This window comes from Haliotis rufescens, unplaced genomic scaffold (assembly GCF_023055435.1).
Source record: "Haliotis rufescens isolate VD_foot unplaced genomic scaffold, xgHalRufe1.0.p SCAF_6, whole genome shotgun sequence".
Taxonomy (NCBI): Eukaryota; Metazoa; Mollusca; class Gastropoda; order Lepetellida; family Haliotidae; genus Haliotis; species Haliotis rufescens.
Genome location: NW_025964334.1, coordinates 40248231 through 40264456, shown reverse-complemented (window position 1 = coordinate 40264456; position 16226 = coordinate 40248231). Strand labels below are relative to the sequence as shown.

General features: G+C 40.4%; 1 protein-coding gene across 1 annotated transcript in view; it reads left to right on the top strand.

Moving 5' to 3' along the window:
- The first annotated feature begins 15042 nt into the window (after positions 1 to 15042).
- The window catches only part of LOC124115551 (cell surface hyaluronidase-like), a 29677-nt gene continuing 28493 nt past the window's right edge, over positions 15043 to 16226 (top strand). Inside the window, exon 1 of the mRNA XM_046476579.1 lies at positions 15043 to 15228. Coding sequence (XP_046332535.1) covers positions 15069 to 15228 — 160 coding nt within the window. The 5' untranslated portion in view covers positions 15043 to 15068. The remainder of the gene's footprint in view (positions 15229 to 16226) is intronic.

The following is a 16226-nucleotide window of genomic DNA, read 5'->3' as shown; positions in this document are numbered from 1 at the left end:
ACCGTATACGGCAACTAAAGACACCATAACTAACAATATGCCCTCGAACTAAACGGTTATATACGCTCATAATCATATTCGACTTCATTCACACTCCTTGCCCATAATTCATATTTTATGGATATAGAAACGGGTGCTTATCTTTATGCGTTTTACTTGTGTATGTGCACCTGTTGCATTTGTTAAGTATGCTTTCTTCAAATGACCCAGAATAATTATTGTTCACTCCATATCATTGCAAACCGCCTCCGTGGTCTAGTGGTAGAGCGTCCGTCCGGAGAGCGAAAAGTCCGGGGTTCGATCCACTGCCGCGTCATACCAAAAGACGTTAAAATATGGAACTTGTTGTTACCCTGTCTCGCGCTCGGCATTAAGGGGCGAAAACAAGGACTGGTCGACTCGGAGTCTGGTGCTGGTATCTCAGTGAGCTAGCACTATAAATCGGCATCAGTCCGGACTAGTACAAGCAGCCACACAAACACACACACGTACATGCACGCCGCTATATAAGTGTAATAATCTTGGACGCGACGTTAAACCCAATTTCACCCACCTCATAATATATCTTTTGTAACCGCGTGTAATACGGTTATATATTCTCAGGAAATACAGTTATATAACGACCTGTTACAGTTATATATACGGTTATATACCATCGTGATATAAAGTTTTATTACGCCTCAAAGTGAAATTGACCAATCAGAGAGTAGAACTACTGACCCCAGATGAGCCCATATAGCGTCAGTAAAAATTCAAGTGGTTGTAACTGACTAATATGAGACCATTTACCGTCAATAACAGCCATTTTGGATTTTCCAACACCCACCTCCCATATGTCACATAGAAATTCAGGTACAGAAATTTGTTATTCGACACTGTTTTGTGTTTTAAAATCTTTAATTGTGATGTGCAAAGGCATTATTTATTAAAGAAATCACGTTCGTGACTTTATTACAAAAAAAATATGGAGACAAATCTCACAGCGGATGTTACTGATTTACAAATAGCAATCAAATAGAACATAATATAGGATGACGTCACAAACAATGACGTCACTTAGAAATAAAATAGCGAGTAACCCGTTGTTGGGAAAATGCGGACTGCTATCAAGCTACAGTTGCCTCCAGATTTTTGAAAACACGAGGACATTTTTAATATATTTCTATCCGTTTCATCTGTATTACTTGTTTAAACGTTCACATTTAGTGCATTACATATCCCAATGTTAACCTTTGTGTTTACATTAAAGCGTTGTATCGGAAACATGTGTACTGGTCCTGTTATTTATACCGGTTGTAAGTGTCAAGTTTTCATTTTGATATGATGTGCGATAAAGATACCAAATAATGTAAACTATGGTGTCTTTAGTGTCTTTATTTGGGCCAATATTTTTCTACTAGCCTACTGTGACACCGTATACGGCAACTAAAGACACCATACCTAATAATATACCCTCGTGTAATATGAGCTATATAGATATATATGGTTATTTACCCTCGCGATTTCCTGTTAAATACCCTCGATATATACTGTTTTATACCCTCATGTTATACGGTTTTATACCCCTACATACGGAAACCAATGACTAATGTCAAAGAAAACCAATAACATGAAACTTTAATGCTTATGGTCAAAAGATAAGTCAATGTTAAATATATTGTTATGTGTCTATTCCCAAATTGAAACAATATGTTAACCCAGAAATCTATACGTAAAAGAGTGACCAACAAACAACCAACACATGTTATACAAACAACAATTGTATTACACAATTAACTAGGTTTACAAATCAATACGTATTACTGCACAACAATTACAATATACTATAGAGTGGGAGTGCAATATTCAATAGCAGTATCAAATACAAATATGATGACAGTGGTAATATCAAAACGTTCAGTGATAATAATACTCACCTATCCGCAACAGTGATCAAGCTTCAGCGACACACCTAGGCTGGGATTCCGGGGTGATAAGTGATCTCCACACAAAAGCTGGTCTTGATGTAATGTCAAATGAAATGTGAGATGAGACGCACCCACTCCAGTTATATAGTCTACCCAGCTTCTAGCACTTTCCACACAGTGCTAGACCAGTTCGGTGTCACTAGAACATAACAGAATATTCCATGTGATTCTGTAACGCTTGGCATCCATCCCTGCTATTCCGGAAGTTTACCGCTAATTCGAGCATCTAAGTATAATAACTTCCTCACTACTGCTTACATTAAATAGTACAATGTTCCTGACAATCAATCATTGTCCAAATACAATGCAAAGAACTTCTACTGAATTTCACAGACACAATGAAATACAGTTACAGTCATTGTTTAACAATAAACTACACTGCCATATAACAATATTCATATTTTATAGCCGTTTTTTAGTTTAGTTAATGCCAAAGAAAGTTACGAGTTATCTGTCACGCTGTTCTACATCTGTGAGTGTGGTGTCACGCTGTTCTACATCTGTGAGTGTGGTGTCACGCTGTTCTACATCTGTCAGTGCAGTTTCACGCTGTTCTACATCTGTCAGTGCGGTGTCACGCTGTTCTACATCTGTCAGTGTGGTATCACGCTGACATTCATCTGTCCGTGTGATTTTCACGCTGTTCTCATCTGTCGATGTGGTGTGAGTCACTGTTCACATCTGTCGATATGGTAAGAAACATAGTGCTCAGTTATTCGGTGCTGTTCACATCTGGCTATATGGCGTAGCGCTGTTCACTCTGCGGCACGGTACTGTTCAAATCTTAGCTCATTGATGCGGTACTGTTCACATCTTGCTCTGAGGTGCGTCACTGTTCACATCTGGCTATATGGCGTAGTGCTGTTCACATCTGGCAAAATGGCGTAGTGCTGTTCACATCTTTCTCTGTGATGCGGCACTGTTCACATCTTGCTCTGTGAGGCGTCATTGTTCACATCTTGCTCTGTGATGCGGCACTGTTCACATCTTGGTCTGTGATGCGGTACTGTTCACATCTTGATCTGAGGTGTGATACTCTTCACATCTTGTTCTGGGATTCGGTAATATTCACGTCTTGCACTGTGGTGCTTCACTGTTCCCATCTGGCTATATGGCGTAGTGCTGTTCACATCTTGCTATTTGATGCGGTACTGTTCACATCTTGCTCGGGGATGCGGTACTGTTCACATCTTGTTCTGCGGTGTGGTAATGATCAAGTCTTGTTCTGTGATGTGATAAGATTCACATCCTGTTCTGCAGTGTGGTAATGTTCACATCTTGTTCTGAAGTGTGATAATGTTTACATCTTGTTCTGTGGTGTGATAATGTTCACATCATGTTCTACGGTGTGGTATTGTTCACATCTTGTTCTGCGGTGTGATAATGTCCTGCGGTGTGATAATATTCACATCCTTTTCTGCGGCGTGGTAATGTTCACATCTTGTTCTGCTGTGTGATAAGATTCACATCCTGTTCTACGGTGTTGTAATGTTCACTTCTTGTTCTGCGGTGTGATAATATTCACATCCTTTTCTGCGGCCTGGTAATGTTCTGCGGTGTGATAAGATTCACATCCTGTTCTGCGGTCTGGTAATGTTCACATCTTGCTCTACGGTGTGGTAATGTTCACATCTTGTTCTGCGGTGTGATAATATTCACATCCTTTTCTGCGGCGTGGTAATGTTCTGCGGTGTGATAAGATTCACATCCTGTTCTGCGGTCTGGTAATGTTCACATCTTGCTCTACGGTGTGGTAATGTTCACATCTTGTTCTACGGTGTGGTAATGTTCACATCTTGTTCTGCGGTGTATTTATGTTTACATCTCGTTCTGCAGTGTGGTACTGTTTACATCTTGCTCTGCGGTGTGGTTTAGCTCACGTCTTGTTATGCGGTGTGGTAATGTTCATATCTTGCGGGCGAGTATATCTTCGGAAAAAAATACAAACTGTTAGAAATTACTTATCTTCTCTTTTTACAAAATATTGTAAACAAGTAAAACAGTTCAGTTTTGACAAAGAAAAATAGAGATCGTTCAACCTAGATAGTGCTGAAATGACTAGGTTACCTGACTAAGGTTGGTACTGGAAACTATTCTTCAAGTTCTGCAGCAAATACATCTTCCCCATGCCTTATGGCTGTCGCTGAGAAGGCGCTGAACCTGGTTATCACGATGTCGGGTGTGTACTGATAACTTCTAAAGATATACATGTACATAAATGTGTCATATAATGTGTAGGTTTCTCGGCAGGATAAAGCCAACGGATAAAAACGATATCCGTTGGGGTCATATGCGGATAGAGATGCAAATATCAAAGGTCAAGTAGGGACTACTTTCAGTGTTTATAAACACACATGGCGTCTCACTTGTCATTCGGCGATCGAGTCAGAATTAACCATCGTGAATCTGGATAAACTACAGGGACAATTGCTACAATTATCAAAAGAACAGTCTGACATGCTTAAAATCAGTGTCGAACTGCGACCTAACTAAGGTATTTTATAAGTTTTGGCAATTTTGGAGTTATAAATTTCGAAACAATTTTGTGAGGGCACTAGGCCTAGCCAAGCGAGATCAGTAGCCATATCTGTGCTTCTAGACCTCGGCGGCTTGAAACCATTTCCACAAATAAAAATAGTTGGATTTAGGCGAAATATGTATGAATTGTTACCTTGTTTCGTTTTGGCGCTGTGTGTACATCTGACTGCACTTCTTAACGTTATGACAGAACAGGCCGACTGTCAAGAACGTCTGAACGTGGCCGTGACGTCTCATAGACTAGGGTTAGAGTAGCTTCCCTTTGACAAAGGGCAGCTACTCTAGCGGGCAGACCGATGGATTGCCGCGAGAGGCAAGTAAAAACAATTGTTGCTTCGCGGATATGTTGCTTCGCCACTGTATAAGAAACAGATTTCAGTTGGAACTATATTGGCTACTGTCACTGTCCAACTAACACATCACTTACCCTGTGACGTAATAAATATTAATTTCGCGCATTCCAGGAAAACTCGCAAAGTTAGGTAGTGTTTGTGAGTGAGGGGAAGCGAATTTCAAGCGCAGAATTGAAGAATGACATTAAATGATAAAGAGGTTATCACGCTTCTGTGTTTAGGGATGGTACATATCCTGTATTAGGAATTAACACTATGTATTTAGCTCGCCAAGGCTCGCTAAATGCAATGTTTTTTCCTAATGCAGGATATTTACCATCCCCAAACACACTCGCGTGATAACCTCTATGTATCGTTCATATTGAATTCAAGACAAAAGTTTAAGCAGATATTCGCGTCTACACCAGTACAAAAATGCTATCGAGGACCTCCTTCAGCGGGGCTTCAAGAAAGGAATCTTCAGCACATGCAGTCAATAAAGTAGCATAGGTTTTTTTCTAAATAACACATATTTATCTGTGTGGTGACAAAACATGAAGAAAACGCGCATAAGATTCATCCGCAAGACCACGGAGGCGGTAGTTCGCGTCATCTGATACGCTCATTAACTTACTTACTTACTTACATTGGAGATTTTACGTGCGCTTTCCGACTCTAGCGTATTTCGCACACGGGCACGGCAGGGCCATTTAGTGTATTTCCGAAAAGGGAAAAGAAAATTGGCAACCTAGTGGGGGAATTTAGTGGTTGCTTATGTAGAAAAATTTGGAATTTTTGAGATTTGGAATAGATGCCAAGGGGGTATGGTGGGCGGACTAAGGGAGTTGATTAAGGTGTGATTGTTGGTTTATGTGGTTTGTTTTGGTAGTTTGTTGGATATTAGATGCGCTTAATTAGGTCTGTTTTAATTAAGTATACGCCTAGGGCTTTAAATTTGTCTATTTTATTTTGTGGGTTTAGGATTGCTTCTAGAGTAAGAGCCTTATTTAGATTGAGGGTTGTTTGTAGTGTAGCTCGGTGTGTTTGGTAGTGGATGCAGTGCATGAGTGCGTGTTCTGGGGTTTCTAGGTGTTTGCAGTGTGGGCACTTTCCTGTTGCGTGTTTTTTATTTTTTTTGAGGTGGCTTTTTAGGTTGGTGTGTCCTGTTTGGAGTTTAGTGATTATTCTATCGATTTTTTTTATGGATGAAGGGTTTTTGGTTTGGTTAAGTTTTTTTTGAGAACTTTTTTAATTTGGCTATTTGATTTTAGATAGAGGTTATGCCATTTTTTGGTGATTTTTCGTTTGTTGATACTTTTGATAATCTCTGATTTGGATATGGGTAGCTTTAAGCTTATTTCAGGGATTTTGAGGGATTGTTTAGCAGCTTTGTCGGCGTTTTCGTTGCCGTATATTCCTACGTTGGCGGGGATCCAGATGAATACTATTTGTTTGCCTGCCTCTGTTAAGTTGTTTGCGCTTTTTAGTATTTGGTTTATGAGTTTGGGGCGGTTTTTGGTGTTTTTATTTTGCAGGGCCTGCAGTCCACTTAGTGAGTCTGTGAGTATTAGGATTTTTTTATGTTTTTTAGATTGCTGGTTATGGAGGGCTGAGGCCATGCCCATTAGCTCTGCTGTAAAGATAGATTGGTTGTTTAGGAGTCGAAAGGATTGTGTATTTCTGGTTGGTTGTGCGATGTGGACTCCGAAACCTGTGTGGTTGGAGATCGGATCAGAGGATCCGTCTGTGTAGATGTGACACCAATTTGGCCAATTTTCGTGTATGTATGCTAGTGTAGTGGATTTAGCTATGTTTGGGTCGGTTTGTTTATTTATTGAGTTGGCTAGAGATACGTCTATTTTGGGGATTTTGAGTTTTGGGGTAAATATATTTGATTGTTTGCAGTTTTGTTTTAGGTTGTTTATTTGGTGTTCGTTTAGGTAGTTGGTTATTCGTTGGGATATTGGTGTAAGTAGAGGGTGTTTCCTAGTTACAGCTTGGTTTTGAGGTCGGATATTTTGGTTTTTTAGGTTTTGGATGAGGGGGTTTGATTGGGACGCGGCCCAGAAGTTTAAGGTTAAGTGTTGTCTGCGTAGATTTAGTAGCATTTCTCCTGTAAGGGCCTGGAGTGAAGTGAGAGACGTGCCATGTTGGGTACGTGTGACGTGTAACGTGCTTTGCGCATGCGTGACCAGTGAGGACAGTTTTGAATTGGGAGAGAAAACGAAGTGAGAAAAAAAGAGAAAAGCTAAATCGCCAAACCACAAAAAGAAATAGTAAGTTGTGTGGGACGAGTGGTCAATCGGACTAACGATCTGTGATATTCTTTTTAAGATCGATATATAAATGACCGAAACAGAGGCCGCGATGGACTTGGGCCTGTCACAAAGTTTTGTGTCGGCGGTAATGGCTGCCTCGAGTTGTGAGATAGTGAAAGACACACGTCCCAGAAGAAAGAGAACACTCTCGGCAGATGATCAGGACAGTGAACATAAGAAAGTAAAGAGTGATCATGAGGTGAGAAATGACTCTGACAAAAAACATTCAGAAGATAAAAGTATGACAGACTTAGTGAACGCAATGCTTTCACTCACTGCCACTCTGACCAAGAAAATGGACACATTCGAGAAACATATGATCAAGAGAATGGAGGAAACAGTAAACATAAAGCTGCAGGAGATCAGAGAAGATATGAAATGTGAAATTAAACAGATAAACGATCGGATCAGCAAGATCGACAGCAAACAGTCCACGGAAATCGACAATGAAAACAAACAGCTGAACCACATGAAATCAGCTGTTGGCAAAAAAGAAGAAGATCTCATCAAACTGAACCTTATCTTCCGGAATGTTATAGAGACTGAAGGTGAGAATGTGAAAAATAAGGTTAATAGTGTTCTCAAAGATGGTATGAGATTAAAAGATGTGGACATAGTACATGCTGAGAGAAAGTCGAACAGGGGGGAGTCACGCTACCCCGGTGTTATTGTAGCCACATGTCGCTCAATGGAGGACAAGTAACTGATCCTGCAATCCAAATCAAAGCTACAACACTCCAGAAATTTTAAAGACATTTTTATAATAAATGACAAGACTCGTCAACAAAGACTACATGAAGCCAACCTGAAAACGATCGCCATCGCGATTGGAAATGACAAGGTGAGAGTAAGAGGTGCCCGCCTGCAAGTGTACCGATCTAATCGAGACAATGTTGACAGCAATCGACACCGAAATACATGGCCCCAGTCTGAAATTGACAACTGCGATGATAACAGAGCACGTGCAGAGGACGGAGCATGGGAGTCAGTCAAAGGGAACCGGCGTGGAAGTGACAGACGAGACGAAGAGAGAACCACTCGGGGTACATCAGGCTATGCATGGACAACATAGAAGAGGAGGGAGGAGATAGGTCCGATGCGGATTTTGGAATGTGGCGGGATGGTCTTGTGACGGTGAGAGTGACAATCATGTAATACGCAGTGAATCAATACTATGTTGTGACCTTGATATTGTGGGCGTGGCAGAAACGCACTTGTGTGCAGACAAGAAACTGTGTCTAGATAACTACGTGTGGTACGGCCATAACCGTACTGCTCTACACGTACGTGCGAAGCACGGCTCGGGTGGTGTGGGTTTTTTTATTAGACAGTCTTTGTATAATATGTATAATATAACCGTTGTAGACAACAACCATGAGGGGATTTTATGGTTGCAACTGTGTGATAAGCATTATTGTGATACTAAATATTTCATATGTGTGTGCTACCTACCCCCTGAAAATTGAGAAACGCTGTTTTGAATGATTTTACATATGTATCATCTAGAGGTCAGTCAGTGGTTGACTACTGTATTGTGCCATAAGAATATCTTCCTAATTTTCAGAATTTTGAGGTTATTAGATCAGATGTATTAGCGTGTAATGCAGATATTGTCGGTAAGGTAGACGGACATCTAATCACCAAGTTAGACCACTCGTTGTTGCGATGGACATGTGATATTGAACATATTCATGAGGATGTGGACATTCGTGATAAAGGTGTCAGAGTGACTAAATACAGTACGTCAGATATACCACGTGACTTTATGTCATCACCGGAATGTTTGACGACTTTAGATGACATATTCCAGCGCTTGGAGAACTCACATGTGACACAATGTGATATCGACGCAGCCTCAGACAGTTTGATTGGCTTGCTTAAAGAAGAAATGAGATGTAAGCTGAAAAGTAGGTCCTATATGCTGAACGCCAAGACTTCTAATAAACGACGGAGGAGCAAGAAGCCATGGTGGTCCGATTCACTGACGACTTTTTGGAACGAGATGTGTGAGGCGGAAAGGAAATGGTGTAAATGCAGGACAAAGTCAGATAAACAGTTTCTGAAACACTGCTTTGTGACTTTACGTAAGAAGTTTGATAAAAGTGTACAACAGGCTAAACGTGCATATGTGAAAGAGACCGTAAACAGTCTAGATGAATTATGTACGGCTCGTGATAGTGAGTTCTGGAGACAGATAGGACGTGTAGGTGTAGGGTCGGAGAGGCACAAGACAATACCCATGGCAGTAGTTATGGAGGATGGGAATGTGGGTGTGGGCAAGGACATAGTGTTGGAAAGGTGGAAAAATGTCTTTAGCGGTTTGCTAAATGGAGATAGTGACACGAAGTTAGATTCTAGGAGTGACGGTGAGAGCGCCAATGACCATGTTCTTTTCAACGACAGCATAAGTCTATTTGAAGTAAAGACTGCTATCCATAAGGCTCATACAGGAAAGCAACAGGTATTGACGAAATCCCCGTCGAGGTGCTGAAGTCTGATGCTATCGCTAAAACGCTCCACTATATTTTTTTATAATTGTTTTAATACAGGAAAGATTCCTCAAATATGGTCGAAAGGCATAATTAGTCCCATTCCAAAGTGCTCAACCCTGGACCCTAGAGACCCCCTCTCATACAGGGGTATCACACTGACCACGTCCATTTATAAACTGTATTGTAGTATCCTTAACAGAAGACTACAACTGTGGACAGAAGCTTACGACGTACTCCATGATTCACAGAACGGATTCAGACAAAAAAGATCTACTATCGATCACGTCCAAACGCTAACAGCAATTATAGAAAACAGAAAAGTAAAAAAGAAATCTACATTTGTTGCATTCATAGATTTTAAGAAAGCTTACGACTGTGTTAATAGAAACATTTTATGGGATAAACTTTCTCATCATGGTATTGGAGGCAAAATGTTAACTGCCTTGCAATCATTATACAAGGGTGTTAAATGCAGTGTTCGAGTTAATGGTTTCTTTACTTCCTGGTTCACGGTAAACCGTGGCTTAAAACAGGGGAGTTTATTATCTCCCTTGCTTTTTAACTTGTTCATAAATGATTTATTATATACTCTCAACAGTCTTAATATTGGTGTAACTGTAGACAATTTTAATATTGCAGCATTAGCATATGCAGATGATTTAGCATTGCTAGCTGAGAAAGAAGCTGATCTCAGTCTACTGTTAGATGTTTTACATACTTGGTGTTGCACAAATAAGATAGAGATCAATAAGGAAAAGTCTAAAATTGTCCATTTTAGAAATCCGTCTGTCATACAGACGAAGCATGTTTTTAATGTCGGAAATATGATTTTAGACATTGCTGCTAAGTATAATTATCTTGGTCTACTGTTCACAGACCACTTAGATTTTACTGCAATGGCACGTGCAGCAGCGAAGTCTGCTAATAGGGCTTTGGGCCTGTTGATGTCCAAAGTTAAGACAATAGGCGGTATGCATTTCCAAACCTATTCCAAACTGTACGATAGTATGGTGTGGTCTGTTCTTGACTACGGGACGGCTATCTGGGGTAATTATGATGTGTCAGCAATAAATGCTGTACACCATAGAGCCATTAGATTCTATTTGGGACTCGGCAAATAGGCCCCTAACGTCGCTATAAATGGGGACATGGGATGAATACCGCCTGTTGTCAGATAGTGGAAAAGTGTAGGATGACAATGGTGACGCCTTTAGAATATGTCTAGTAGGTTAAACAAACACGTGTTTAACTGGGCTGATAGATACGCTGTAAATGGTTGTAAAAATTGGAATGGTAGGGTAAGAAAGAAGTTTACTAATATGGATTTAGGACATCTATTAAACGCTACAGGTTTTACTGATAAATTTTCTGTTTGTACACAGGTGGAACAATGGTGTAAAAATGAATATGTTACCCGTTGGAGTGATATGTTAAGAAAGGAAGAGGGGCGAAATGGGCTTAATAAATTGAGAATGTATCGATGTTACAAACAAGTATATGGGACAGAATACTATGTTTCAAATAAGATGCCCAGAAACTATAGATCGGCACTAGCCAAGTTTAGATGTGGAGTGGCTCCTATTCGAGTGGAAACCGGTCGATACGAAGGTGTACCTGTCAATAATAGAAAATGTTTTCACTGTAATGACAGCGTAGAAGACGAGGTCCATGTTTTGTTTCACTGCGCATTATATGATGATATCAGGGCAACTCTTTTTAATGAATGTATTGCTAAATCTTATAATTTTTAGATATACCTGATATTGACAAACTTTGTTTTATTTTCAGTGACTCCAGTGTGTGTTTTATACTTGCCAAAGTCTGCTTTTTAATTCCTAATCGTAGAAAACATCTTTTATATGGATAACTTTTTACTATATCATCTTTATATCATTTATGTATAAATTCTGTGATAATTCGTCTTTCATAATTCTATTGAATGGTTCTGTACATTTTATCTATGTCAGGTTGTATAAAGCTGTTTTACGTATGTACAGGAGTGAGACGTTAATAAACTATTGTCTGTCTGTGACTAATCTAAGAGCCTGATATTGTATTGAGTCTAGTTAACGCTCATTAACGGGAAACATTGGTATCTATATGGCGTGTAGGTGGTTGGAGTTGCTATACAAAAACATTATTAGAGTGAATCTGAATGAGACACCTTGTAATCCCTTCCTGTTGTCTTAACCAACAGTGTAACGTGAAGCATCAGATTAGGTACACAATTGTACAACCATGTCTGTAAACGTGTGTTCATCTGCCTGTAGATGTACCTTGTGCATAGGTTCAGTGCAGAGAACCGTTTAGAGAAATTCACATGAAAGAGCAAGGTGTTTTTTTATTAAAAGTTTCCGCTCCGTATATAGGCATTGTACATGTTTGTTTACATTATGTTAGAGGTACGTACTTGACGGTAACAGTTGATGAAGTGAAAAATTGTTTAACGTCCACGTGCATCCACGCTAGTGTGTGTGTGAGAGAGAGTGTGTTTGTGTGTGTGTGAGTGAGAGAGAGAGAGAGTGTGTGTTTGTGAGTGTGTGTGTGTGTGTGTGTGAGAGAGAGAGAGAGAGAGTGTGTGTGTGTGTGTGTGTGTGTGTGTGTGTGTGTGTGTGTGTTAAACCCCCCCTGAGTCCACACACTTCTGCCCACGAAAGTGGAGTGCCTGGAACCCACTAGTGCAAAAGGATTCATCACGGTGCTATAAACAGTTCACTACAGCAGAAATATCGCCATCATCATTTGCATTATGCTTGTCGGACAGTTCTTTCTTCAAAGTAAGGAATGGGAGGGGGGGATTCTGACGGAACCAAATCTGATGAAATACGAAGGATCACCAATAAGTTCAAAGCCACAGTCATGTATTGCAGTCATGGCGACAACAGACATGTACACAGGTGCATTGTCCTGAGAAAACACACCCTCAGTGGGATTTCACTAGCCTTGATATTCTCACGCATTTGCCAAAGCAGATAAGTATAATATAAATGGTCTGACGCTTCAGTAAGATTCCTTTGGAAACCCAAAAATCCGAGGTGAGGTGAGGTGAAATGGGGTTTAGTGAGTGATTGAGTGAGTTTGGTTTTACGCCGCTTTTAGCAATATTCCAGCAATAACACGGCGGGGGACACCAGAAATGGAGCTCACACATTGTACCCATGTCGGGATTCGAACCCAGGTCTTCGGCGTGACGAGCGAACGCTTTAACCACTAAGCTATCCGACCGCCCCGAAATAGGGTTTAACGTCGCTTCCAAGATTATTGTACTTATATAGCGACGTGCATGTACGTGTGTGTGTTTGTACAAGTGATGCCGATTTATAGTGCTAGCTCACTGAGATACCATGCCGCAGTTTAACATGAATACCCCACTCAGACACAGTATACTGACCAGTCCTTGTTTTAGCCCCTTAATGCCGAGCGCCAGACAGGGTAACAACAAGTACCATCTTTTAACGTCTTTTGGTATGACGCGGCCGTGGATCGAACCCCGGACCTTCCGCTCTCCGGGCGAACGCTCTACCACTAGACCACGGAGGAGGTCCCCCAAACATCCGAAGCCTTTTACTCTTCGGATGAGACGTTAGATGTTTCCACGGCTTTGATCGTTATTTCGTATCTGTATGAAAGTGCTGAACACACGACTCATCCATGGTTACAAATTGCTCAACAAAATCAGCTGGGTCTGCTCATGACAACGTAAATTATGACGAAAGATGATGAACTTGGGGCGTCTTGGAAGACTTGGAAGCCAGAGTGCTGAAACCTTTGTCATGTCCACCTCATTCCTCAAAATTGTTTTGAATTCTCTCACGAGAGATACCTACTATATCAGTTTAGTGACGTGTAGTCGTCTTTCATACATAATCATATCATGTATTTTATCAACATTTTCCTTAGTGGTGGCAGTTTAAGGTCTTCCAGAGCTTGGATAATCTTCGAGGCTACAGTACTAGTATCTCTTCCCGCCGTGAACTCGGCTGCCCACCTCTTGACTCTGACAACAAAAGGAGCCTCATGCCCTACAGTTGACACCAGGTCCGCGTGAATGGCGGTTGTACTTTCAGTTGGAGATACTTGTTGATAACCCGCTAGTTTGTTCCGTCATGCGGGTGTGAACTCCACGCTGTGATGGTGACTACAGTCGATAACCTTGGGGTCAGATCCCTGTCAAGGACAAACCTGCAAACATCTGTAACTGTGGCGAAGCCAACACAGTAGTCACGATGTTGTAACACGGTGTTCACATGACCTGGGGCGGACCAAACACAAACAAACAAATAATTATGCACTGCGTGGTGAAGCTCAAATGGTTTCTTTTAAAGCATTAAACTTAATATTTAATGAGGACTTAAAATCTTTGTCGATAGTAGTTGTACAAGTAATTGACTATTACACTAATTTTGATGCATGTATCAAGTAGACTAAGTGTTATTTTTTAGAAATGCTTCTACGCGAGAAGTAATAAATCTGTAACATATCTTTATTTAATAACGATTTTGAATTCAAAGAGAATTCAAGGATATGCGTCGTATAGCTAGAATATTGCTGAGTGCGGCGTTAAACAACAAACAGACAAAATGGTTATAGAGAAGATGAATGTTAGTATGGATTATAAAATATATACAATAATTAAGTTATTGTTACACACTGCTTCAAGGTGAGGTGTAATAAATCTGTAACATATCTTTATTAAATACGGATTTTGAATTCAAGTGAATCCAAGGATATGTGTCGTGTAGCTGGAATGTTGCTGAGTGCGGTTATAGAAACAAACGGTTATAGAGAAGATGAAGGTAATTTTGTGGCACTTGCTGTTAGTATTGATGATAAAATATATACAATAATTAAGTTATTGTTTCACAATGCTTCAAGGCGAGGTGTAACATATCTGCGAGTTTACAATGAACCTTTTAACATTTATTCTGCGTATTTTGGAAATAATTCTTAATCAGCGTCATTTTTGTACTTTTCTGATTTCATCAGCTGCATCTCCTTATTTCTGCTTACTTTGGCTTTCTATACTTATTTCCGTCTTTTACCTGCCATGTTTATTTACCCATTGTTACCCGACAATACATATGTATTTATCATACTTAACAGCTGCTGGATGTATATTAAGCAGTTTGTGAAGGCAGGAACGCCGTTGGTCAATTTATCCGGTCACAAACAAAATTAGATTGTTTGCCAGCTGGATAGCCTGAAGTGTTTGGCTTATCTGTATCTTGTTTATATTGTTCACTTGTTTATTAAACGCTTCACGCTCGGCTGACGGTAATCCCGTTTCACTCCACTGCACAGGATCGGATCATGAAACTTTGATCAACTTGTTGATAGAGAAACCTGTTTGTGACGTCATGTTTCTGCGATCGATTGAGTATAAATATGACTGTATATTCATGTTATAACCATTCATCCAAGATGCGAGTGTTGCTGCAGCTAGCTATAGTATGTTTGTCCGTGGGGGTGGGAGAAAGTGCCTGTCCTCACCTAGAGGCTGGGCTGGAGAACTGGGGGGACACAACGTCCTGGACATCGGGGGTACTGCCTGTAGAAGATGACCAAGTTGTTATCCCATCAGGTAAACAGATTTTACATACATCAGTACATATGTCTATCTTTCACAAACTCTGTCATGCCAAAAATGTTGTCATAGGTCGAATCCTTCACACCTTTCCATAACTAAAGTCAGTGTGATCCAGTGTACAGGTATCTCCTGATGGAAAGAGTGAGTGACTATGTTTTTACGCCGCTTTTAGCAATATTCCAGCAATATCACGGCGAGGGACGCCTGAAATGAGCTTCACACATTGTACCCATGTCGGGAATCGAACCCGGGTCTTCGGCGTGACGAGCGAACGCTTTAACCACTAGGCTACCCGTCATCACGACACGGTGTGGCTTGGTGACTAGTTGATTCAAGGCCGGGATTGAGTGACACTGCATACACACCCTGTGTCTGATGTCATGAAACATCTTCAAACATCTCAGCTGTGTACTTATTTATGACATAACATATAATCTACCACTTACTGTGAACGATAATTATAGTACCTAGCCTAAATGTTCTGTTTATTATTATGTATGTAAGATCTCTAGTCAAATTAATGACCGAGGCCTCACCACTTTCATGCGCAATGATCTAAACGCTCCCATGGGGACGACTTTGTTCAATTTACGTCGAACGTGTACATCACTTTCCAAGCGGATGATTACTTTAAGGCAATATGTTACCATCAGACATAACATGCACTGCAATTGACTATTATCTCTCTTCTTGACAACTTGTACGGTTCACAAATCAACCAATACTTTGAAGCATGAAAGAAAAAAACATTCCCAGTGTGACGTGGCAAGTGCAGTTGGAAACTCCCTTGTTAGTCATTCTAAACCATAATGATTGCACTTGGGTAACGAGTATGACAAACCATTCACATAAATAGTGATATTAATTTGTAAATTATTTTCCATGGGACTTTATGACTTTGAACATTCTGCTGTAACTTCGTGGCGCACACTATCTTAACGATGCCTCAGTAACATCATCTAAAAAACAGTCAGCCAAAGTTTATCTGGTGC